Consider the following 23,882-nt stretch of genomic DNA (forward strand, 5'->3'; position numbering starts at 1 on the left):
AAAGCACTAAAGGAAGGAAGGTCAATATTTTAGAATTATCCAGCTTTGGGGGCAGAGAGGCAGCAGCATATAATGTCCAGAAATGAGTGCAACTCTTCCTGGCTCACATAAGATTGGCTAGAAAATAAGTCAAGGTGTTGCTCTCCAAAAGGTGAGAAATAGTTCTTCCTCAAACTCAGTGCCCAGTCTAGTGATTTTCTTTCTTTCTCTCTCTCTCTCTCTCTCTCTCTCTCTCTTTCTTTCTTTCTTTCTTTCTTTCGGAATGTTTTTCATTAAATATTCTCTTGGTTTATGAAAGAACATGCGTTGTCTCTTTTTTCACGTTGTAGAGTCTTTTTTATCACCTGATGTGAGACATTGGTGCTGCATAAAACACCCAAAGTATTACCACTGAACCCCCTCTCCCCACCTTCTTCTACGCCAGTCTAGTAATAATAATAATAATAATAATAATAATAATAATAATTTATTATTTATACCCCACCCATCTGGCTGGGTTTCCCCAGCCACTCTGGGCAGCTTCCAACAAAACACTAAAATACAATAACCTATTGAACGTTAAAAGCTTCCCTAAACAGGGCTGCCTTTAGATGTCTTCTAAAAGTTTGGTAGTTATTTTTCTCTTTGACATCTGGTGGGAGGGCGTTCCACAGGGCGGGTGCCACCACTGAGAAGGCCCTCTGCCTGGTTCCCTGTAACTTGGCTTCTCACAGGGAGGGAACCACCAGAAGGCCCTCGGCGCTGGACCGCAGATATTCTTTGATCCTTCCAGCTCCCCCGAGCTTTTCTCCCGCACTCAGCTATGTGGGCCGCATAACAAGCTATAGGCCCTCTGAGCATTGAAAACAGCTGTCCCATACGCGCCAACATTGCTCTGATGAAACACCATAATCTACCTCCACACGAAAAGCGATAGGGAGTTTGAAGCCACTAGCATGGAGAGCAGAGTCAGGAGGAAAGGTGTTCCTTGCTGATTAGTAGATTATTCACGTGCCAAAGTTATCTTACTGGGGTTGCTTATAGCAGTATTGACAAGGTTGACTGCCTTACACCTATAGATCCCTTCGTCCTCTTTGGTGATGCCAGTTATCATGAGGGTTCGGTTCCGGTCAGAAAGCCCAGTCTTAGATGGGACAGGATTACCACCCTTCAACCAAAGGATGGAGACTTCTGGGTTGGCGCTTCTGGATAATGGCGGATTTCCTCCGTTTCGGAGGAATCCGCTCTCTGGAAACAAGGGTCTGACCGCCACGGCGAGGCGGAGACCCGCAAAAAACCACGCACCGAAGAAGACTGTGGGCTTGGGATTCGGCACGTACCTTTTGCGCCTCCCCTACTCGCGGGGAGACCCGGTTTCGGGGCTCCGGAGAGACGTGGGGTGAGTGGCGCGGTACATCGAATCGACCGCTACTTTCAGGGATTGAAGCCGCACAGCTGTTACCAGAAAGCGCTGGCTTTTCCTGTGGACATTTGGACTTTAAGTAAATTTTCGTAAGTAAACTGAATTGGATTACCAAATACTTGGATTTGGCACTTGAACGTGAAGGTTTAAACAGGAAGTCCACCTTCCGTTTTGTAAAAAGATTAAAGCAAAGCCGCTGAAGCTGAAGCCTACGAAAAGTACTCTGTAAAGTATTAATTTTCACCATTTAAGATATTGAACACCCCCTCGGAAGCAGGGGAAGAGGGGGGAATTCTTTTGTGGACGATTGAAACCTGCAGGACAGTAAAAAGACGACTTAATTTACCACTGTCTCAAGCCTGGGATCGGGCTGTCAAAAGGCTTTATGATCTAAAAGAAATAATAATAACAGGGAATGGAGCACATCTTGATGGACGGTTGAACAGAGATATATATTTTTCAGTATTGATTTGGTTGTATTTGGAAGGAAAAGGAGCTGATTTGTAATTTTGTAACTGAATTCTGAACTGAAAATAACAAAAAAGAAAGAAAGAAAGAAAGAAAGAAAGAAAGAAAGAAAGAAAGAAAGAAACTGTTGCCGATAGAAGGAGCTTCAGAAACTGTTGCGACTGTTACATTTCTGAGTCGGAAAATTCCATTACATGGAGGCTGTGAAATAAGCGGCCTTGAAGAACTGTAAGATAACACTGGAAAAACAAGAAGCTCCTGGGAACATGGCTGATAGAATAACAGCTCTGTTGGAACAAGTGACAAAGACAGTGGGTACTCTTGAACAGAGTATCTCTGGTCTGGAACAAAATGTTTCTGCTTTGGTACAGAAAATGAGTAATTCAATAGGTGCTGCTCGGGATGTGGAGTCAACTTCGAAAGGGCAAGTATTGGAGAAGAGGATGGGACAACCAAAACCTGTTTTGTCTTTGCAAGACGAAATCCATGTGGAAGCCTTAGCATCAGTGTTTCAAACTGATGGACATAAATTGAAGTTTGAGGTTATGGACGTTGAAAGACAGATCTGGAGAGGCAGTGCCCCACTTGGACTGAGCAAGGCAAGACGGATGGATTTTTTGCTGGAGGGTGGCGCTGCGGGAAAGCTTGGGAAAATGGATTTCCGTAACCTCAAAGAGACTGCGGAGTATGTCTTGGAATACCTTCTGGATTATAAATTTGAACATGGAGCTTGTGCAAGCATGTTGAAACTGAGTAAAGGAGCCGTTGAGAAAAAAGTCCTTTGGGATTCAATTTTAGGCTTGGAAAGAAACTTGCAGGCAAACCAGGGAGAAGAGTTAAGGGCCTCGGACATAAGAGCACTGGGTTGAAGGAATCAATGGAAATGATAGAAAAGACTGATAATTAGTAGAAAAGACTGATAAAATCCGAAACCAGGGGGAAGAGATGGTGGGGGGAAATTGGGATTTTTTTTTATTTTTTAAAAAAACAGCATTTAGTATAAAATTGCATAATTAAGGAATGTTGGGAGATGGTGGAATGAACTTATTGGACTTTAGTGGAAATATGATAAGGATTTGTGACATTAGGATTTAAGGGTATAAGACTTAAGGGTTTTTTCTTTTCTCTCTTTATTAGATTGGAGTATCGATAATTTTTTAGATGGTTGATAGGAGGATAAGGTTTAAAAGGATAAAGATAAATTAGTGAGTAAACAGTGAAAGATGGAAATAATTTGCTGATCTAATTAATAATTGGAATACAAAAAGGGAGGTTGGAGGAGGTCGAGGAAATAAGTTACAGAAGGATGGAATTTTGGAAAATGGAAGTGTTTTCTTTTTTAAATGTCTTTGTTTTTTGCTTTTTTCTCGTTGGTGGGGTGGGGTGGGGTTTTTTTCTATGTATTTTTCTTTTTTTATTTTTGTCTCTCTTTTCTCTGCTTTTTTCATCTTTTTTTCTATTCCATTGTATTTTGTTTTTGTTTTTTAATTTTTTGTATTTGTGAAAAATGAAATAAATATTATTTTTTAAAAAAACAAAGGATGGAGACATCAAGGCGGTCAGAGGTGTTGCAGTGTAAGGTGACAGTTGTGTTCTCTGCCACTAGGGATTCTGTCGGCCGCAGGACCGGGCTGGAGAGGATTTCTGCAGATGAAACAGAAACACAGTCATCATTTGTGGGTCCTCATGGTCACTGAATCTTGTTAAGGTCTCTTCAATTGTAGCTACTAAAGAAGGCCCCTTTGAGGCTGGTACACAGTATAGCAGGGGATCATGACAGTAGCCTAGCCTCCAACACGTCGCAACGAAAAACCGGGACGCTGCCTTCCAGGGCCATACTTCCGCATGAGTCACGTGATCGCAGCCCTGAAAAAGAGCTATTTCAGGGTGAGCTTGCAATGCAAAATCATGCAAGATCACAGCATTCAAAATGGCAGCCGTTCTCTGGTGGGGGGAAAACCCAGGATGTCCCAGGTTTACTGGGACAGTTGAGGGGTATGCAGTACATTGCGACTGATGTATTTTAAATGGATCCTGCAGCTTCTAAAGTAGTATCCTGTTATTTCCAGTCTAGCAAAGTCTAGTTTGTTATTAAAGTAGTATCCTGTTATTTTTGACACATAATTTTGACCTCTTTCAGACAGGCCATCAGAGAAAGCTACTGTGAGCCACTAACATGTGTTAGCGCATATTAATTGGTTTAAAAATGCTTTTGAATGAATATAACTCTCCCCCCAACCCCCCCCCTCAAACATTTCCCCGTTTGAACAGCTAAAAAGGCAGTTGCAAGACTAACATATTCTGGTATAGTTTTCTGATGAAAAAACGTATAATTTTGTAGGGTCTCATTCTTGGGGCAGAGGAATTGTGTTTAGGACAAATTCACGAGCCACATCCCACCCTCCCTAAGGGAGAAGGCACAGAACTCTCCACCTCAGAGTGCAGCAGAGGAGATAGATTTGGGTGCATAAGAAGTAAGAATGACTGGAGAGCAAGTTCATCATACCTGAAACGGTGATGTTTGTAGCCCCTGTGTTGGTAAGCCCAGGACCTTCTGGTTTAAATGAATAGATTCCAGAGTCATCTGGCTTTAAATCTGTGATGTAAAGGGAACAATCTGGCTTCACAGTCTCCCTGCCAGTGTGGGCAGGTCCCTTGGACTCACCACTAAATGGAGGTCTGAAAAATGAAATAATCATGTTTCTTTCTTCAGCTGCCCCTCTGTACCATTTGCAGCTGGCAATATTCTTCAGATCAAGACCTTCTGGTGTTAAGGTGACACTATCTCCTTCTTTCAGCACTTCTGGAACAACTCTGATACTTATTCCCGTTGTCTCCTGGGCTCGAGTCAACAGGAAGCAGGAACTCAGGACGGAGGCTGCAGTGTGGAGAAGAAAACGAAAGACATGTTCTGCTAAAGAAGAAGAAAAAAGGCATTTCCTGGAGCAATCCAATCTCTGCTGAAATGTCACGGCACACTCTAAATATCCCAGTTCATAACAGTGATTCCCCTCAAGAGCTGTCCTGCAAACACTAAGTGTAGCCCTTACTTTATTGAGCAAGCAAGAAGGCAGTTCCTTTCCTGGCAGCTCAGCCTCAGCCTTCTTCTGGGGCAGGCCTGAAGAAAGGGGAAGCGCTCTTGCATTTCCCCTTCCAGGACCCTCCCATGTTTCTAAGTAAGCAAACATTAACATAAAGGGGTCCAGTGAAGGAGGTCTGGGCATCTGTCTGTGTTTACCTCCTTCAGGGACTCAGGATGATTCCTTTCTTTTCTTTCTTTTCTTTAAAATTTTTCATTTTTAACAAATAAACATGATAATCGGATTTATAAATCCTTTATATACTTTCGCCATACCACAAATACACATGCCAGCCAAATATATTATCATGACATTCCAAGACTTTAATATGTGGATGCTTCAGTGACAACCAATCCTTCAACCAGCACAGACAGGAAGCTTCATAATATAATCTCATATCCGACAGGGAAAAACCTCTTCTGTCTTTCTTATCTATCAATATTTTATATTTTATTCTTGGCTTTTACCCTTGCCAGATTTATTTCAGAATATCTTTTTGCCATTTATTGAAACAATCTGTCTTGCCGATCACCGGTATTGATTGAAACAAAAATAACATTCATTTTAATAAATGATTCCCTCCTTCACACAAAGTGCTCACTGGGCACTAAGAATCCTTCTACTATTTTTTTTTAAAAAAATTCCATCAGGGCTCCAGCCTGCCCCTTTAGTACTACCTCTCTGCCTACCTGGAGGGTCTGTATGTGACTCCATTTGCAGTCTTTCAGAACTCTTACCAGAAACCCCTGTGGGAATGGGGCCCTGATTCTGCGTCCAAGTAGGTGGGAAACAGAGGGTGAAGCTTTAGTGGGACTTACCAGTTTTGCATTTCATTGCAAGTTTTAGTACACATTTAAAATGCATTTTCTTGCGAATTAACACAATGGTCTAGTGTGAATTCCTGAGAAGGACACCACAACAACATTCGGAGGAGCATGAAATCTGGCAGTGAGTGAGGTTTAGACCTGTGCATTAGTCTGAGAGGTGCAGATCTATATTAGAACTGAAAGACCAAATTCCTCCAGCATCCTCATCTTACCCCCAAGCTCAGCTGCATGTAACTCCACCTGCTTCCTTCCAGCGCTCTTACCAGCAACCCCTTTGGAAATGGGGTCCCGATTCTGCATCCTAGTAAGTACAAAACCAAGGGTGCAACAGGGTGGTTCCTAGCAGGTCTTTTGCATATAAATACATGTTTAAAAAGTGATTTTTCACTCAAAACAACACCTTCCTCTATGAAATCAGGTGCAGAGTTAGGTTTCGACATCTGCTAATTCCTCCAGCATCCTCAACTCCCCCCAAATAAGTCCTCCCCATTGCAGGGTGCTGATCTCTCACCTGCTAAGGGCAGCATCTTCCAGGAGACCTTCCAGCCATGGGTTCTGCATGGCCTGTCCATCTTGTGGGTGCACTTCCTGGAGAATCGATCTGGCTCTCTGTCCCTTGACAGCTCGGGCTCTGGGGTCTTTCTCTGCTCCTTGCCTAGTATCTGGTTCCAGCACCACTGTTGGCTCCGAGTGAGTCTCCGATCAGAGAAACAGGAACTTGGCTGCTGAATTTTCAGCTCTGGGTTTTCCCCCCAAGGGTTGGAAATCATCCAAACAAAGCTCTTTCATTAACTTCCTTCTATGCCCTTACTAGCCAGGCCAATCCCTGAACTATTTGCTCAAATACAACTTAGCAGCACCCACCTCAAAAAACGACAGCAAAGATGTAGTCCGGGTTGCAAGAGTACAAAGAGGGACTGAAACCGAGAGTAGAGTTCTTGCTGCAACCTTTGAACAATTATAGCGACACAATTCTCTCTTTGTTTTCCAGCATTTTTCCTCATCGTCCAAGACTTGTGGTTGATGTGGAGCGAGAGAGAAGGTCACTACCACCATTTAGACTTGTGTTTTGGTACCAAAATAAGGCCTTTCTATCCCTTTCACCACCTCCTTTCTCTCTCTGTCTCCCATTGCTCTTCTCCTCCTTATAGAGTTCGTGTGTCTCTTGCATGTGCACACCCCCTGGGTACGATTTGGATGTCCTCTCAAACGACTAAAATGGACCAGCTACTCCTTGGGTCTTTCTTCCCCATTTCCACACATGTGTGATGTTGATATCCTGTAGACCAGGGTGGTTCAACTTTTCATAGCAAGTGGCCCGCAAGACGACATTGGCAAGGAACCCACAGTGTGCACACTGCCTTGTCATACGGAGAAGGGGGTCGGAGGAAAGTGAGGCCAACATTTGATGGCCCTGCCCAGCCCATACACTGCCTTCCTAAAGCCCCCCAAGCGAGGTGCTGGGCTTTGGGTGTGGGATGTGATCCATGAGAGGCAGTCAAGTACAACATTCCGTGTAATGCTAGAGAAGACATGCGAGGGAATGTTTGGTCCAGCCAGCTGAAACTTGTTCCTCCTGGCTGGAGAATCCTTCCTTTTGCATGTGATAGAAGGTGGGTGTGACCTAACCTGTCCAGGTAACAAAAGGACGAATCACACAGCAGACCTCTCTCTTTTTGACCAGCTTTAGCTAGGACTGCTCTGCTAGCTCTCAGCTAGCAGAAGCACTGGGATTATTCCCCCATATGGGGTAGATCCACAAGTACATACAGTCACACCTCTTGTTATGTTAGGTTCAGGTTATGTTCTTTCAGGATACGTACCGCGGCGACCCGGAAGTAACGGGTTACTTCTGGGTTTCACCGCTCGCGCATGTGCAGATGCTCAAAATGATGTCACACGCATGCGCAGAAGTGGCGAATTGCGACCTGCACATACGCAGACGCGGGTTGCGTTCTACTCAGGTTGCAAACGGGGCTCCCGAATGGATCCCGTTTGCAATCAGTGGTACCACTGTATTTGTAATGAAGTTTGCCTTCGGGAATCCAACTGTGAACTGATGTGAGTAAACTTCTTTTATTGATTTTGAATAAGATTGCTGTGTCTTTATTCTTTTAAGAGGGATTTAAGGGAACTTACCAGGAACATACAATTCAATCTGAGACAGATTGAATTGTATAATAACGAGAGGCTCACACGAGCCTGCAACCAGCTATCTGCTGTGCATGAAAAGGGGAATGTAACTCTGCTACATAAAGGAACTTGCTAACACAAGTTAGGAAGGATATTAATAAACACTATGTCCTCTCCTGCCACTCTGAACATTCCCACATTGGGAAGGAGGCACGAGGCTCTGGCAGGGTCCTGGCATCCTTCCACCTCTCTCTCTCTCTCTTAAACATTTTTTTTATTCATTTTCACTTTTAACATTCATCATCATACATAAATCACAATCATTTTACAAATAGGATTCTCAGAATCCCCAAACTTCCCTCCATGGTTTCCCCAGATATTCTTTTCAAACTGCTTTATATCATATTCCTCATATTTACCTAAAACTCAAATATTTATCATAGTTTTCTCTTCAGTGTTTTCAAAATCCTGCTAATACTTTCAATTGTTTACAGTGTTCTTTCAAGTAACTTTTTTAAAAAATCCCCATTCTTTGTTAAATTTATTGTCTTCTTGATCTCGGATTTTCCCATCATTTTGGCCAATTTGGCATCATCCATCATCTTTATCACCATTCTTCTTTTGTAGGTAGATTGTCCTCTTTCTACCTTAGGGCAAGCAGCATCCGTGCAGCTATTATAGTATACATAAACAGTCTCTTCTGATCCTTAGGTATTTCTGGACCTAAAATTCCTAGTAAGAAAGCTTCAGGTTTTTTTATGTGAACATTTGTCAAAACTATTTGGAAAAATGTGTCTATCACATTAAATTTATTATATTTACATATATGTGTAAATATATTATATTTACATTAAAATGCAGGCGAATTTTCATGAGGAATTTCCCTTTTCTTTCTTCTCCCTCAGCATTAATCCTTTAGTCACACAAGATGCAATTCCAAGGATTTCTGCCTGGCCGTTCCAGGAGGAGTTTCCTTTGTGTCTCTGTCTCAGTATCCGCAAGTCTTTCCCAGTGTGAGAGTCCCTTGGGGACCAAGGCTGGTTCCTTTGTTCAGAACACGGACTAGGATTTCCAGAAGGACCTGCCCTGAATTTACTCAGCACCATCTGAAAGGAAGAGATCAGACCAGGAAAGAGGCTTGAGGGCCCAGGAGAGGCCTCAGCAGCGGAGAGGAAGTTGCTGGGTCCTTGTCTTTATCTCTTTATCTCTTCGTAGACAGAAGGGATTCTGGGCTGCAAGGTCTAAAGAGAAAATGGAGATGGTCAGGTGGAAGCCACAGAGTCAAATCCATGTTTGCTTTCATTTGTCTTCCTGGCCAGTGTAAGAATGCATTTATTTACGTATTTATATTCTTGGAAGCAACACGGCTTGTAAGAAGAGATGGAAATCAGAGCAAGTGTCTTTAATACAAGTGGTTTATACTTTCAGGGAACCTGGGCATCCTCTGCCTGGAATTTGGATAATTCGGAATACAGGGCATGCCACTGTGAATTCAATGTGTAGGAGGAATTTCAGGTCCAGTTCCTCCAGGGCTTCCTTTGCAAAGTGAGCAGAGAAAAGCTTCACTTCCTGAAACACCCATTTCCACCTGACTCTACAACTTAGCAGTCAACCTTCCCCCCCCCTTTTTTTTTGCGGGAAATTCCCTTATTCCAGCGCTGTTTCCCACGGATTCCTACTGCTATCCCAGAATGTTAGGTATCCTGTATTTTTGAGGCTGCTGATCCCTTATTTTCAAATCTGAAAGTTGACAGCTATACTCTACAACCCTTCAGGAGACCTGCACATCTTTGCAGCTGGCCATCTAGGTGTACATACATTTCTGTTCTGGAGGGAGAGATCCCTGCTTGAAATCTGGGAGAGCAGCTGCCATTCAATGTAGGCTTTACTGGGCTTGATAGATTAAGAGAGCCAGTGTGGTGTAGTGGTTAAGAGCGGTAGTCTTGTAATCTGGGGAACCGGGTTCACGTCTCCGCTCCTCCACATGCAGCTGCTGGGTGACCTTGGGCCAGTCACACTTCTTTGAAGTCTCTCAGCCTCACTCACCTCACAGAGTGTTTGTTGTGGGGAAGGAAGGGAAAGGAGAATGTTAGCCTCTTTGAGACTCCTTAAAAGGAGTGAAAGGCGGGATATCAAATCCAAATCCGAACTCTAAAGGGGTGCCTTGGTATTCGGCCACTTTCTATGTTCTGTTGGGTAGGTACATGAGGAAGACAATTGCCGATAAGGCCCTAAAATGTACTAGGCCATCTTAAGGCCAGCTTTCTGACTTGTGTCTGTAATCTCGGGTTAACTGTGAGAGCCGCTGGTCGGCTCATGTTAATACAGTGGTACCTTGGTTCTCAAACTTAATCCATTCCGGAAGTCTGTTCCCAAACCAAAGCGTTCCAAAACCAAGGCACGCTTTCCCATAGTAAGTAATGCAAAATGGGTTAAGACATTCCAGACTTTTAAAAACAACCCCGTTAAACAGCAGTTTAACATGAATTTTACTATCTAATGAGACCATTGATCCAGAAAATGAAAGCAATAAACAATCAATTAGTAGCTGAACAGGATTCCACACAGTCACAAAAACACAAAAAAGAGCCGCAAATACAAAAATGCAAAATAAATAGCAAAAACTGACAGACCTCAGCATAACACTCAAAATGGAAGTGTGGCACTCAAATCAGAAGCGTAACACTCAAAACGGAGCACATTCGGCTTCCGAAAAATGTTCGCAAACCAGAACACTTACTTCTGGGTTTGCAGTGTTTGGGTTCCCAGTTGCTTGAGTACCAGAACTGAGAACCAAGGGACCACCGTAACAGATATTTTGTCATATTTGGCATTTCCAAACATTTTGAAGCACAAAGGACTCACCTCATATGTGTTGGCAGCGCTGGAGGAATTTTCAGGGTGAACCTGGGTCAATGACAAAAATATGTTGAAGGGAGCACCTCACTGTAGCCCTGATGCCCAGTTCTTGCAGTGTGTCAGTGCAGAATTCTGAGAATTCAAGTTCTATTATTATGGCCAGTTTCAAATGTGTGGCCTAGCCAGAGCTGAACCTAGCCAGTTCCATTTTCTTAAGACCCACATTTAGGGGCAGCTTGGCAGATGCTGAAACAGGGAGTGTTTTCTGAAAACAAAAAGTTCTGTTTTTTGGTTTTTTTTTTAACCCACTTTTCTTTTGCATCTTCATGACTTAATTTGTCATTCCTTTCTGTGCTCCGCTGTTTAAATAATCTGGATCATGGAAATGGTACCCCTCATCTGTTCTCAAGGTCAGCTAAGTTAGCACTGACACAAAAAATAAATGTTAAACAGCATGCTATTGTGGGCAGATCAATGGGGTGTGGGGTGGAGATGGCATTGCATTTAGATGCTGTTGTTGCCTAGTGGGTGCCATGCTTGAGGTGGCCCCATCTCACCCCAAACAACCATCTGGAGGCCCCCTGAGTCACTCACCTGTCCAGTTGGAAGAACGTTCTCATATATTTGAGGGGTGGATACAACCTGGGTTTGGCCATTTCGACGACAGACACCTGGAGGAGGGAGAAATCTGGGAATAAACTTGTAATGTGGACCTCATATCCTACAACAGACCGTAGAAATCTACCCCCGAGAGCAGGGTAACATCAAGCAAACGGCAGCAAGATCATTTCTTTATGCTTTTTCAGAAGCATTTGTTTGAATCTTGTCCTTAACAAGAAGGAGAACTGCAGTTTATTGATATTGATTGATTGCATCCTATCCCACCCTGTTCTCCAAGGAGCTCAGAGTGGTCCACACAGTTCTGCTGCTCTGCATTTCAGCCTCACAACAACCCTGTGAGGTAGGTTAGGCTGAGAAGCAACAATTGGCCCAAGGTCCTTTGTGGCCAAGTGGGGATTCAAACCCTGGTCTCCAGGTTCCCAGGATGACACTCTAACCATGACACCGTTTCTTACACCAGTGTGGTGTAGTGGTTAAGAGTGGTGGACTCGTAATCTGGGGAACCGGGTTCGCGTCTCCGCTCCTCCACATGCAGCTGCTGGGTGACCTTGGGCCAGTCACACTTCTCTGAAGTCTCTCAGCCCCACTCACCTCACAGAGTGTTTGTTGTGGGGGAGGAAGGGAAAGGAGATTGTTAGCCACTTTGAGACTCCTTTGGGTAGTGATAAAGCGGGATATCAAATCCAAACTCTTCTTACACAGGCACACATGCTAGTCCCCCAGCAGCTTACAGCCTAAAGGAGGTGACTCATTTAAATGTCAGTGCACTATGCCAATCATTCGGAACCAATGCATGACTATAAGTAAGTAAATCATATTTTGAACTTACTTCCCAGTCTGTTGCCTGATTCTTTGTCAAGAAAGGTAAGAAAGGGGGACACAGCTTACTTTGTAGCTGGGCTTTATCCAAAGAAGGCTTCACAATTCTTATGCCTTAATTTTCTGCTAAGGATGGGATGTTAAACTCTGTTCAGCTTGTGCAAGTCAGTGCCTGGAGGTAAGGTAAAGATAAAGGGACCCCTGACCGTTAGGTCCAGTCGCGGACGACTCTGGGGTTGCAGAGCTCATCTCGCTTTATTGGCTGAGGGAGCCGGCGTACAGCTTCCGGGTCATGTGGCCAGCATGACTAAGCCGCTTCTGGCAAACCAGAGCAGTGCACGGAAATGCCGTTTACCTTCCCGCTGGAGCGGTACCTATTTATCTACTTACACTTTGATGTGCTTTCGAACTGCTAGGTTGGCAGGAGCAGGGACCGAGCAACGGGAGCTCACCCCATTGCGGGGATTCGAACTGCCACCCTTCTGTTGGGCAAGCCCTAGGCTCTGTGGTTTAACCCACAGTGCCACCCGTGTCCCTGCCTGGAGGTATAAATTGCAATTCATATATCCTCTCCTAACTAGTAAAACTCATCCCACAGTTGATAGCACCATGTTGAGAGCACCCTGCAGTCGACGGCCAGCTCTGGTTTTACTCACGGAGAAAGACGTAAGTCAGTGTTCCCACTAGCACCAATATCACAGCCAGGGACCCGATAACAGTCCCAGCGAGGGCTCCAGCAGAACCAGAAGAGGAAGAAGAACCACCATCTGAAGAATCTGAAGAGCAAAGGACTTCTTTTCATGATTTTGCATTAAGGGTTGACCATAATCTAGCCTCTCATCTCTCCCTCTAAATGCACTAAAGGAAGGAAGGTCAATATTTTAGAATTATCCAGCTTTGGGGGCAGAGAGGCAGCAGCATATAATGTCCAGAAATGAGTGCAGCTCTTCCTGGCTCACATAAGATTGGCTAGAAAAGAAGCCAAGGTGTTGCTCTCCAAAAGGTGAGAAATAGTTCTTCCTCAAACTCAGTGCCCAGTCTAGTGATTTTCTCTTTCTCTCTCTCTCTCTCTTTCTTTCTTTCTTTCTTTCTTTCTTTCTTTCTTTCTTTCTGAAGGTTTTTTATTAAAGATTTTCTTGGTTTATGAAAGAACATGTGTTGTCTCTTTTTTCAAATTGTGGAGCCTTTTTTATCACCTGATGTGAGACATTGGTGCTGCATAAAACCCTACAAACACCCAAAGTATTACCACTGAACCCCCTCTCTCCACCTTCTTCTACGCCAGTCTAGTAATAATAATAATAATAATAATAATAATAATAATAATAATAATAATAATAATAATTTATTTATACCCCGCCCATCTGGCTGGGTTTCCCCAGCCACTCTGGGCGGCTTCCAACAAAACACTAAAATACAATAACCTATTAAACGTTAAAAGCTTCCCTAAACAGGGCTGCCTTTAGATGTCTTCTAAAAGTCTGGTAGTTGTTTTTCTCTTTGACATCTGACGGGAGGGCATTCCACAGGGCGGGTGCCACTACCGAGAAGGCCCTCTGCCTGGTTCCCTGTAACTTGGCTTCTTGCAGGGAGGGAACCGCCAGAAGGCCCTCGGCGCTGGACCTCAGTGTCTGGGCAGAATGATGGCAGATATGGGCAGTGTCCAGGCAGATATTCTTTGATCCTTCCAGCTCCCCCCAGCTCTTTTCCCACACTCAGCTATGTGGGCTGCATAACAAGCTATAGGCCCTTTGAGCACTGAAAACAGCTGTCCCATACGCGCCAACATTTCTCTGATGAAACACCATAATCTACCTCCACACAAAAAGCGATAGGGAGTTAGAAGCCACTAGCATGGAGAGCAGAGTCAGGAGGAAAGGTGTTCCTTGTTTATTAGTGGATTACTCACATTCCAAAGTTATCCTACTGGGATTGCTTATAGCATTACTGACAGGGTTGACTGCCTGACACCTATAGATCCCTTCGTCCTCTTTGGTGATGCCAGTTAGCCTGAGGGTTCGGTTCTGGTCAGAAAGCCCAGTCTTAGATGGGATAGGATTACGACCCTTGAACCAAAGGATGGAGATGTCAAGGTGGTCAGAGGTGTTGCAGTGTAAGGTGACAATTGTGTTCTCTGTCGCTAAGGATTCTGTCGGCCGCAGGACCGGGCTGGAGAGGATTTCTGCAGATGAAACAGAAAGACAGTCATCATTTGTGGGTCCTCATGGTCACTGAATCTGGTTAAGGTCTCTTCAATTGTAACTACTAAAGAAGGCCACCTTGAGGCTGCTACTCAGTATAGCGGGGGATCATGGCGTAGCCTCGCCTCCAACAAGTTGCAACGAAAAACCGGGATGTTTCCCTCCAGGGCTGTACATCTGCACGAGTCACGTGATCGCAGCCCTGAAGAAGAGCTTTTACAGGGCGAGTTTGCAGTGCAAAATCATCCAGGATCATAGCATTCAAAATGGCAGCCGTTCTCTGGGGGGGGGGGGACCAGAATGTCCCAGTTTTACCGGGACGGTTGAGGGGTATGCAGTACATTCCCATTGATGAATATCTTAAACAGATCCTGCAACTTCTAAAGTAGCATCCTGTTATTTTCGACACATAATTTTGACCTCTTTCAGAGAGGCCATCAAAGAAAGCTACTTTGAGCCACTAGCATGTGTTAGTGCGTATTAATTGGTTTAAAAATGCTTTTAAATGAATATAACTCCCCTCCCCACAAAAAAACCCTCAAACATTTCCCCATTTGAACAGCTAAAAAGGCAGTTGCAAGACTAGCGTATTCTGGTATAGTTTTCTAATGAAAAAACGAATAATTTTGTAGGGCCTCATTCTTGGGGCAGAGGAATTGTGTTTAGGACAAATTCACGAGACGCATCCCACCCTCCCTGAGGGAGAAGGCACAGAACTCTCCACCTCAGAGTGCAGCAGAGGAGATAGATTTGGGTGCATAAGAAGTAAGAATGACTGGAGAGCAAGTTCATCATACCTGAAACGGTGATGTTTGTAGCCCTTGAGTAGGTAACCTCACGCTCTTCTATTTTAAATGAATAGGTTCCAGAGTCATCTGGCTTTAAATCTGTGATGTTAAGGGAGCAATCTCGCTTCACAGTTTCCCTGCCAGTGTAGGCAGGTCCATCTTCCTGACGACTAAGAAACAATTGGAAAAATCCAATAATAATAATGTTTCTTTCTTCAGCTGCCCTTCGGTACCATTTGCAGATACGAGGATTCTTTAGAGCAAGACCTTTTGGTGTTAAGGTGACACTATCTCCTTCTTTCAGCAGTTCAGGAACAACTCTGATACTTATTCCAGTTGTCTCCTGGGCTTGAGGCAACAGGAAGCAGGAACTCAGGACGGAGGCTGCAGTGTGGAGAAGAAAACGAAAGACATGTTCTGCTAAAGAAGAAGAAAATAGGCATCCAACCTCTGCTGAAATGTCACAGCACACTCTAAATATCCCAGTTCGTAACAGTGATTCCCCCCAAGAGCTTCCTGCAAACACTATATGTAGCCCTTACTTTATTGAGCAAGCAAGAAGGCAGTTCCTTTCCTGGCAGCTCAGGCTCAGCCTTCTTCTGGGGCAGACATGAAGAAAGGGGAAGCGCTCTTGCATTTCCCCTTCCAGGACCCTCCCATGTTTCTAGCTAAGCAAACATTAACATAAAGGGGTCCAGTGAAGGAGGTCTGGGCATCTGTCTGTGTTTACCTCCTTCAGGGACTCAGGATGATTCCTTTCTTTTCTTTCTTTTCCTTATAATTTTTCATTTTTAACAAATGAACAGAACAATCTGATTTATAAATCCTTTATGTACTTTTGCCATACCACAAATACACATGCCAGCCAAATATATTATCATGGCATTCCAAGTCTTTAATATGCGGATGCTTCAGTGACAACCATTCCTTCAACCAGCACAGACAGGAAGCTTCATAATATAATCTCATATCCGACAGGGAAAAACCTCTTCTCTCTTTCTCATCTATCAATATTTTGTATTTTATTCTTGATTTCCCCCCTTGCCAGATATATTTCAAAATATCTTTTTGCCATTTATTGAAACAATCTGTCTTGCCGATCACCGGTATTGATTGAAACAATTTTTTTTAAAAAAATCTCCCCCAGGGTTCCAGCCTGCCCCTTTAGTACTACCTCTCTACCTACCTAGAGGGTCTGTATGTAACTCCATCTGCAGTCTTTCAGAACTCTTACCAGAAACCCCTGTGGAAATGGGGCCCTGATTCTGCGTCCAAGTAGGTAGGAAACAGAGAGATAAGTGGTGCAGCCTTAGTGGGACTTGTCAATTTTGCATTTCAATGCAAGTTTAAGTACATATTTAAAATGCATTTTATTGCAAATTAACACAATGGTCTAGTTTGAATTCCTGAGAAGGACACCACAACAACATTCAGAGGAGCATGAAATCTGGCAGTGAGTGAGATTTAGACCTCTGCATTAGTCTGAGAGGTGCAGATCTATATTAGAACTAAAAGACCAAATTCCTCCAGCATCCTCATCCTACCCCCAAGCTCAGCTGCCTGTAACTCCACCTGCTTCCTTCCAGCACTCTTACCAGCATCCCCTTTGGAAATGGGGTCCCGATGTTGGAAATGTAAAGAAAAAGATGGTTCATTCTATCATATGTGGTGGGAATGCAAAAGAGTGAAAGGCTTCTGGGAAATGATATATAACGAGTTGAAAAAGATTTTAAAATATACTTTTACAAAGAAACCAGAAGCCTTTCTGCTAGGTATCATAGGAAAAGAGGTTAAAAGAAAGGACAGTAAGTTTTTCCAGTATGCAGTGACGGCGGCAAGGGTGTTACTGGCACAGAAATGGAAACAACAAGAAATACCGACAGTGGAAGATTGGAGATCAAAGTTGTTAGACTACGCTGAATTGGACAAGATGACAGGAAAGATTAGATACCTAAGAGACCAAAAGTTTACAGAAAACTGGGGAAAATTTGTTGATTATCTGGAAAATATAAGTGAAGGCGAAATAACGCTAGAAGGTTTTAAAAGAGCACTGTGAAAATATGAGAGATATTGTCTAAAGGAAACGAAGGGAAAAGATTCAAACAATGACAATATAAAGGACAAGAAATGCGTAAACTAATAAAGACTACGAAAGATTTATGGAAAAGTTGAAGGAAGTCCAAAAAAGAAAGACTTTGAATATTTGAATGTGAAAATATTGTATATTTTGTTTTGTTTTGTTGTAAATTAATAAAAATTATTATATATAAAAAAAAAAGGAAATGGGGTCCCGATTCTGCATCCTAGTAAGTACAAAACTGAGGGTGCAACAGGGTGGTCCCTAGCATATAAATACATGTTTAAAAAGTTATTTTCATTCAAAACAACACCTTCCTCTAATTTGAATTCTTGAGAACTGCACCACAACATTTGGAGAAGTATGAAATCGGGTGCAGAGTTAGGTTTCGACATCTGCATTAGTGGGAGAGAAACTGTTGTTTAGTCGTTTCCGTGCCCGACTCTTCGTGACCCCATGGACCAGAGCACGCCAGGCACTCCTGTCTTCCACTGCCACCCGCAGTTTGGTCAAACTCATGCTGGTAGCTTCGAGAAGACTATCCAACCATCTCGTCCTCTGTCGTCCCCTTCTCCTTGTGCCCTCCATCTTTCCCAACATCAAGGTCTTTTCCAGGGAGTCTTCTCTTCTCTTAAGGGGATGGCCAAAGTATTGGAGCCTCAGCTTCACGATCTGTTCTTCCAATGAGCACTCAGGCTGGGAGAGATACAGATCTGTGCGAAAAGACCAAATTTCTCCAGCATCCTCAACTCCCCCCAAATAAGTCCTCCCCATTGCAGGGTGCTGATCTCTCACCTGCTAAGGGCAGCATCTTCCAGGAGACCTTCCAGCCATGGGTTCTGCGTGGCCTGTCCATCTTGTGGGTGCACTTCCTGGAGAATCGATCTGGCTCTCTGTCCCTTGACAGCTTGTGCCTTGGGGTCTTTCTCTGCTCCTTGCCTAGTATCTGGTTCCAGCACCACTGCTGGCTCCGAGTGAGTCTCTGATCAGAGAAACAGGAACTTGGCTGCTGAACTTTCAGCACTGGGTTTCCCCCCCAAGGGTTGAAAATCATCCAAACAAAGCTCTTTCATTAACTTCCTCCTATCCCCTTACCAGACAAGCCAATCCCTGAACTATTTGCTCAAATACAATTCAGCAGCGCCCGCCTCAAAAAACGACAGCAAAGATGTAGTCCGGGTTGCAAGAGTGCACAGAGGGAGACTGAAACCTCTGGGTTTCCTTGGGACGTTTAGGGTTCATTACAAAAAAGGTCTGAAGTGGAAGTCTCTAACCAGTCCAGAAGTTTGATCTACTGTAGACTCCCAGCCAGGAACTTGCCACCTGCTTCTGCTTTTTCCATTTAATTTTGTGATTACTAAGATTTCACCATAAATCACATGTTGAGATGCTGGCATACTATTATTTTCCAGTGGAAGTGAGCCAAATGTTCTTGCTGCAACCTTTGAACACCTATAGTTTTCCAGCATTTTTCCTCGTCGGCCAAGACTTTTGGTTGATGTGGAGTGAGAGAGGAGGACACTACCACCATTTAGACTTGTGTTTTGGTACCAAAAGAAGGCCTTTCTATCCCTTTCACCACCTCCCTTCTCTCTGTGTCACCCATTGCTCTGCTCCTCCTTATAGAGTTCCTGGGTCTCTTGCATGTGTACAGCCCCTGGGTACGATTTGGATGTCCTCTCAAATGACGAAAATGGACCAGCTACTCCTTGGGTCTTTCTTCCCCATTTCTGCACATGTGTGATGTAGAGATCCTCTAGACCAGGGCGGCCCAACTTTTCATAGCAAGTGGCCCGCAAGAAGACATTGGCAAGGAACCCACAGTGTGCACACTGCCTTGTCACATGCGGAAGGGGGTTGGAGGAAAGTGAGGCCAACATTTGATGGCCCTGCCCAGCCCTCACACTGCCTTCCTAAAGCCCCCCAAGCGAGGTGCTGGGCTTTGGGTGTGGGATGTGATCCATGAGAGGCAGTCAAGTACAACATTCCTTGTAATGCTAGAGAAGACATGTGAGGGAATGTTTGGTCCAGCCAGTTGAAACTTCCTGTTCCTCCTGGCTGGAGCATCCTTCCTTTTGCATGTGATAGACGGTGGGTGTGACCTAACCTGTCCAGGTAACAAAAGGACGAGTCACGCAGCACACCTTCCTCTTTTTGACTTTCTTCATTTGACCAGCTTTTAGCTAGGATTGCTCTGCTAGCTCTCAGCTAGCAGAAGCACTGGGATTATTCCCCCATATGGGGTAGATCCACATGTACATATTTGTAACTAAGTCTGCCTTCAGGAATCCAACTGTGAACTGATGTGAGTAAACTTCTTTTATTGATTTTGAATAAGATTGTGGTGTCTTTATTCTTTTAAGAGGGATTTAAGGGAATTTACCAGGAACGTACATTTCAATCTGAGACAGACTGAATTGTATAATAGTGAGAGGCTCACATGAGCCTGCAACCAGCTATCTGCTGTGCATGAAAAGGGGAATGTAACTCTGCTACATAAAGAAACTTGCTAGAGCAAGTTAGGAAGGATATTAATAAACAATATATCCTCTTCTGCCACCCTGAACATTCCCACATTGGGAAGGAGGCACGAGGCTCTGGCAGGGTCCTGGCATCCTTCCAGCTCTCTCTCTCAAACATTTTTTTAATTCAATTTCACTTTTAACATTTATCATCATAATCATCATAACATTTATCATCATAATCATTTTACAAATAGGATTCTCAAAATCCCCGAACTTCCCTCCATGGTTTCCCGAGATATTCTTTTCAAACTGCTTCATATCATATTCTCCATCTTTTCCTAAAACTCAGTTTTTTATCATAGTTCTCTGTGGTGTAGTGGTTAGGAGCGGTAGTCTCGTAATCTGGTGAACCAGGTTCGCTTCCCTGCTCCTCCACATGCAGCTGCTGAGTGACTTTGGGCTAGTCACACTTCTCTGAAGTCTCTCAGCCCCACTCACCTCACAGAGTGTTTGTTGTGGGGGAGGAAGGGAAAAGGAGATTGTTAGCCGCTTTGAGACTCCTTAAGGGGAGTGAAAGGCGGGATATCAAATCCAAACTCTTCTCTTCTTCTTCTCTTCTTCATTGCAAGTGTTTTCAAAATCCTGCTAATATTTTCAATTCTCTACATTGGTGGGCTCCTCTGTCACCATGTGACATCTTCTCTACGCCGACTTTGTCTCTTCACTGCGGGGTCTGGAGAGAAAACGGGGGTTCATCAGGTTGGAAACTTCAAAGTCAACCCCGTTTTGGTGTTGCTTTTATTTGCTTTCCTGGGCAGCACCAGAGAACAGTGATGGCATGGGCTGCTCCCCCCCCCCCTTAGAAGCAGAACGCACTTTTGAAAGAGGAGCTAATAAGTGCTCTCTCGTTGGTTGGTTTATACTGGCTGGAGAATCCAGGCATCCTTTACATGGAGTTTAGGACTTGCATCCAGTGCAACACTGAGTAACTTGTTCCATTAGTGCAAGGATTTACCGTATTTTTCGCCCTATAGGACGCACCGTCCCATAAGGCGCACCTAGTTTTTTGGGGGGGAAATAAAGGAAAAAAATTATTTCCCCCCCAGGCGTGGGGTTGGGGAAGCCCGAGCTTCCCCCGACCCCAGCCCCCAAACAGGCAGCTCTCTGCAAGCCGTGGGAGCCCAGTGCTGGCTCCCGCTGCTAGCGGAGAGGTCCGCGAAGCCTGGGCGCGCTGAGCTCAGCGCGCGCAGGCTTCGGCATGCAGGCACCTCTCCGCCAGCAGCGGGAGCGTTCCCGCTGCTAGCGGAGAGGTCCGCGAAGCCTGGGCGCGCTGAGCTCAGCGCGCGCAGGCTTCGGCATGCAGGGACCTCTCCGCCAGCAGCGGGAGCGTTCCCGCTGCTAGCGGAGAGGTCCGCGAAGCCTGGGCGCGCTGAGCTCAGCGCGCGCAGGCTTCGGCATGCAGGCACCTCTCCGCCAGCAGCGGGAGCGTTCCCGCTGCTGGCGGAGAGGTCCGTGAAGCCTGGGCGCGCTGAGCTCAGCGCGCGCAGGCTTCGGCATGCAGGCACCTCTCCGCCAGCAGCGGGAGCGTTCCCGCTGCTAGCGGAGAGGTCCGCGAAGCCTGGGCGCGCTGAGCTCAGCGCGCGCAGGCTTCGGCATGCAGGCACCTCTCCGCCAGCAGCGGGAGCGTTCCCGCTGCTAGCGGAGAGGTCCGCGAAGCCTGGAGGCGCTGAGCTCAGCGCGCGCAGGCTTCAGCATGCAGGCACCCCTCCGCCAGCAGCGGGAGCGCTCCCGCTGCTGGCGGAGAGGTCCGCGATGCCTGCATTCGCCCCATAGGACGCACCCAGATTTCCCCTTCATTTTTGGAGGGGAAAAAGTGCGTCTTATAGGGCGAAAAATACGGTATGCTTGCTCAATGAAACTTTCTCCTGTACTCCCATGTGCCCCCTAAATCTGTTCTGGGCTTTCCCTGACCCTCCAGAGCAGATTTGAGGGAAGGAGAAGGGAAGTCCATTGTGCAAGTGTAAATCTTTCTGCTAATGGAACAAGTACCAGGGATGCCATCCTAGGGCCTGTACCAGATACGTCTACTTACAGAAAGGCCCATTTGAATGGATTAATCTAAGTGAGTCATGCCCTTTCAGTGGGTGTTTTTTCGTATCTGACATCCAGGCATCACGCACAATGTTGTGACGTCGCACGTGATGCCTGGACGCGACGCAAGCCCCCACAATCTCTTTCTTGAGTCGGCGTGCCTGCCCTCAGGTCACTTCTCTCCCACAGAAAAACTGAAAGAGAGAAAGCGTGTACACACGAGTTTCCCTTTTCCAAGGGATCTCAGTAAAAGCTGAATCCAAATAGAATGAATCTGAACTTTGGAAAGGTCATAGAGCTGAAGGAGGAAGTGGGAAAGAGCGTCTCTCTTCCAGCTTTCATTCTTCAGCTTTGTTTGCTTTTCAAGGGAAAAATGGGTAACCATTCTCACCACCTCAGGGAAGACCTGAGGGTTGCCATTGCCTTTTGGTGACCCTCAGTTTAACTCATTTAATCTAGCCTATAAATTACCCAGGGCAGGTTCCTTTATATTCTCTTCAATTAGAACACCAGGCTTAATGACAGCACTGAAAGGAAAGACTGCCTCGTTGTAGGGGTGCCTTACAAAGCTCATCTAAGGCCTTACCTGTCTGGAATGGCAACATTTTCATAGGCAGGAGGGTCACATGTTGGCGGTTCAGCTGCCTCAACAGTGGAAGCATTTTCAGTCTGACATCGGCCACCTGAAGGAGAGAGGCTACTGGGAACCAAATCTTAACATTCAAGCTCTCCATTAGTTGTTACTTTTTAAGAAGTACTGGACCAGGAGCTGGGAGACAAGGGTCCAAATCCTCACTTGGCCACCTGAAGTCCACCGAGTGACCTCGGGCCAGTCGCTATCTCTGAGCTTAACTTCCCTCGCAAAAGTTGTTGTGAGGATAAAATGCAACGGGGAAGAACCAACATATGCCACCTTGAGCTCATTGTAGGAAAAGTGGGGCAGGAATAATAATAAATAATAATAATAATAATAATAATAATAATAATATGCTGCCCATCTGACTGGGTAGCTCCAGCCATTCTGGGTGTTGCCAACAGAAAATAGTAAAGGCACCATAGAACACTAAAAACTTCCCTGGACAGGACTGCCTTCAAAAATGCAATAAACAAATAGACATCTGTAAAGGAGTTCTCCAGTACAAAATTAACGCAGACAATACCTTCAGACCAAAAGGAATTTTGGGTCACATGCCACATCAGATGCCTCAATGAGGCCTTTTCAGGATTACTCCTCTGCATTAGACTATGTATCACCAGTTTTGAAGCAATGGTTCTTCAACATCAACTTGGTTGGACTGGTCATGTTGTGCAGATGCCAGATTATCATCTTCCAAAGCAACTCCTCTATTTCGAACTTAAAAATGGAAAGCTTAATGCTGGTGGTCAACAAAAGGAGTTTAAAGACTATATCAAGGCAAATCTAAAAAAAATGTAGTATAAACACCAACATTTGGGAAACACTGGCCTGCGAGCGCTCCAGTTGGAGAACAGCCTTTACCGAAAGTGTCATGGGCTTTGAAGACACTCGAACTCAGGACACAAAGGAGAAACGTGCTAAGAGGAAGGCATGCTTGGCAAATCCACACTGTGATCAACTCCCATCTGAAAACCAATGTCCCCACTGTGGAAGGATGTGTGGATCCAGAATTGGCCTCCACAGTCACTTACAGACTCATTGTTAAAACCGTGTTTATGGGAGACAATCTTACTCGGCTATGAGTGATTGCCAAAGAGAAGAGAGAGACCTTGTGAAGTCGAGTATACCTGAAACATTAATTTTGGCTGAATCAGTCTCCACGAAATGTTCCATACAGATTCTAAAGCATTTTCCCATTATTTGGGCTGTAGGGCAACATTCTAACTCCCTATTCTGTTCCTATGTTCCCACACTGCTTATTCCCCGCCCCCCACTGCCCCCAATACGGATTTGTAAGCAACAGTCCTAGGTTTAACTTTTTAGCAATTAGTTCTAGCTTGCAGCTTTCATTGTCATACTCACGGCATCTGTAGAGCGAGACCCCCAGCCCAATCAATGACAGTATCAGAATCAA

The 23,882-nt window shown here is 44.9% G+C and overlaps 1 protein-coding gene across 1 annotated transcript; it reads right to left on the reverse strand.

Annotated features, from left to right (window-relative positions):
* Positions 1–2,060: 2,060 nt before the first annotated feature.
* On the reverse strand, positions 2,061–6,481 carry LOC310683494 (cell adhesion molecule CEACAM16-like; the record flags this gene model as incomplete). Its single annotated transcript, XM_083453428.1, has 4 exons — positions 6,289–6,481; positions 4,377–4,748; positions 3,420–3,514; positions 2,061–2,096 (listed from the first exon to the last, which is right to left on the reverse strand). Exons 1-4 carry the CDS (start codon positions 6,347–6,349, stop codon positions 2,061–2,063), a joined length of 564 nt encoding a protein of 187 aa, XP_083309554.1. The 5' UTR covers positions 6,350–6,481.
* Positions 6,482–23,882: the final 17,401 nt, after the last annotated feature.

Source organism: Podarcis tiliguerta (assembly GCF_965153285.1).
Source record: "Podarcis tiliguerta genome assembly, chromosome: 8".
In the NCBI taxonomy this organism is placed as follows: Eukaryota; Metazoa; Chordata; class Lepidosauria; order Squamata; family Lacertidae; genus Podarcis; species Podarcis tiliguerta.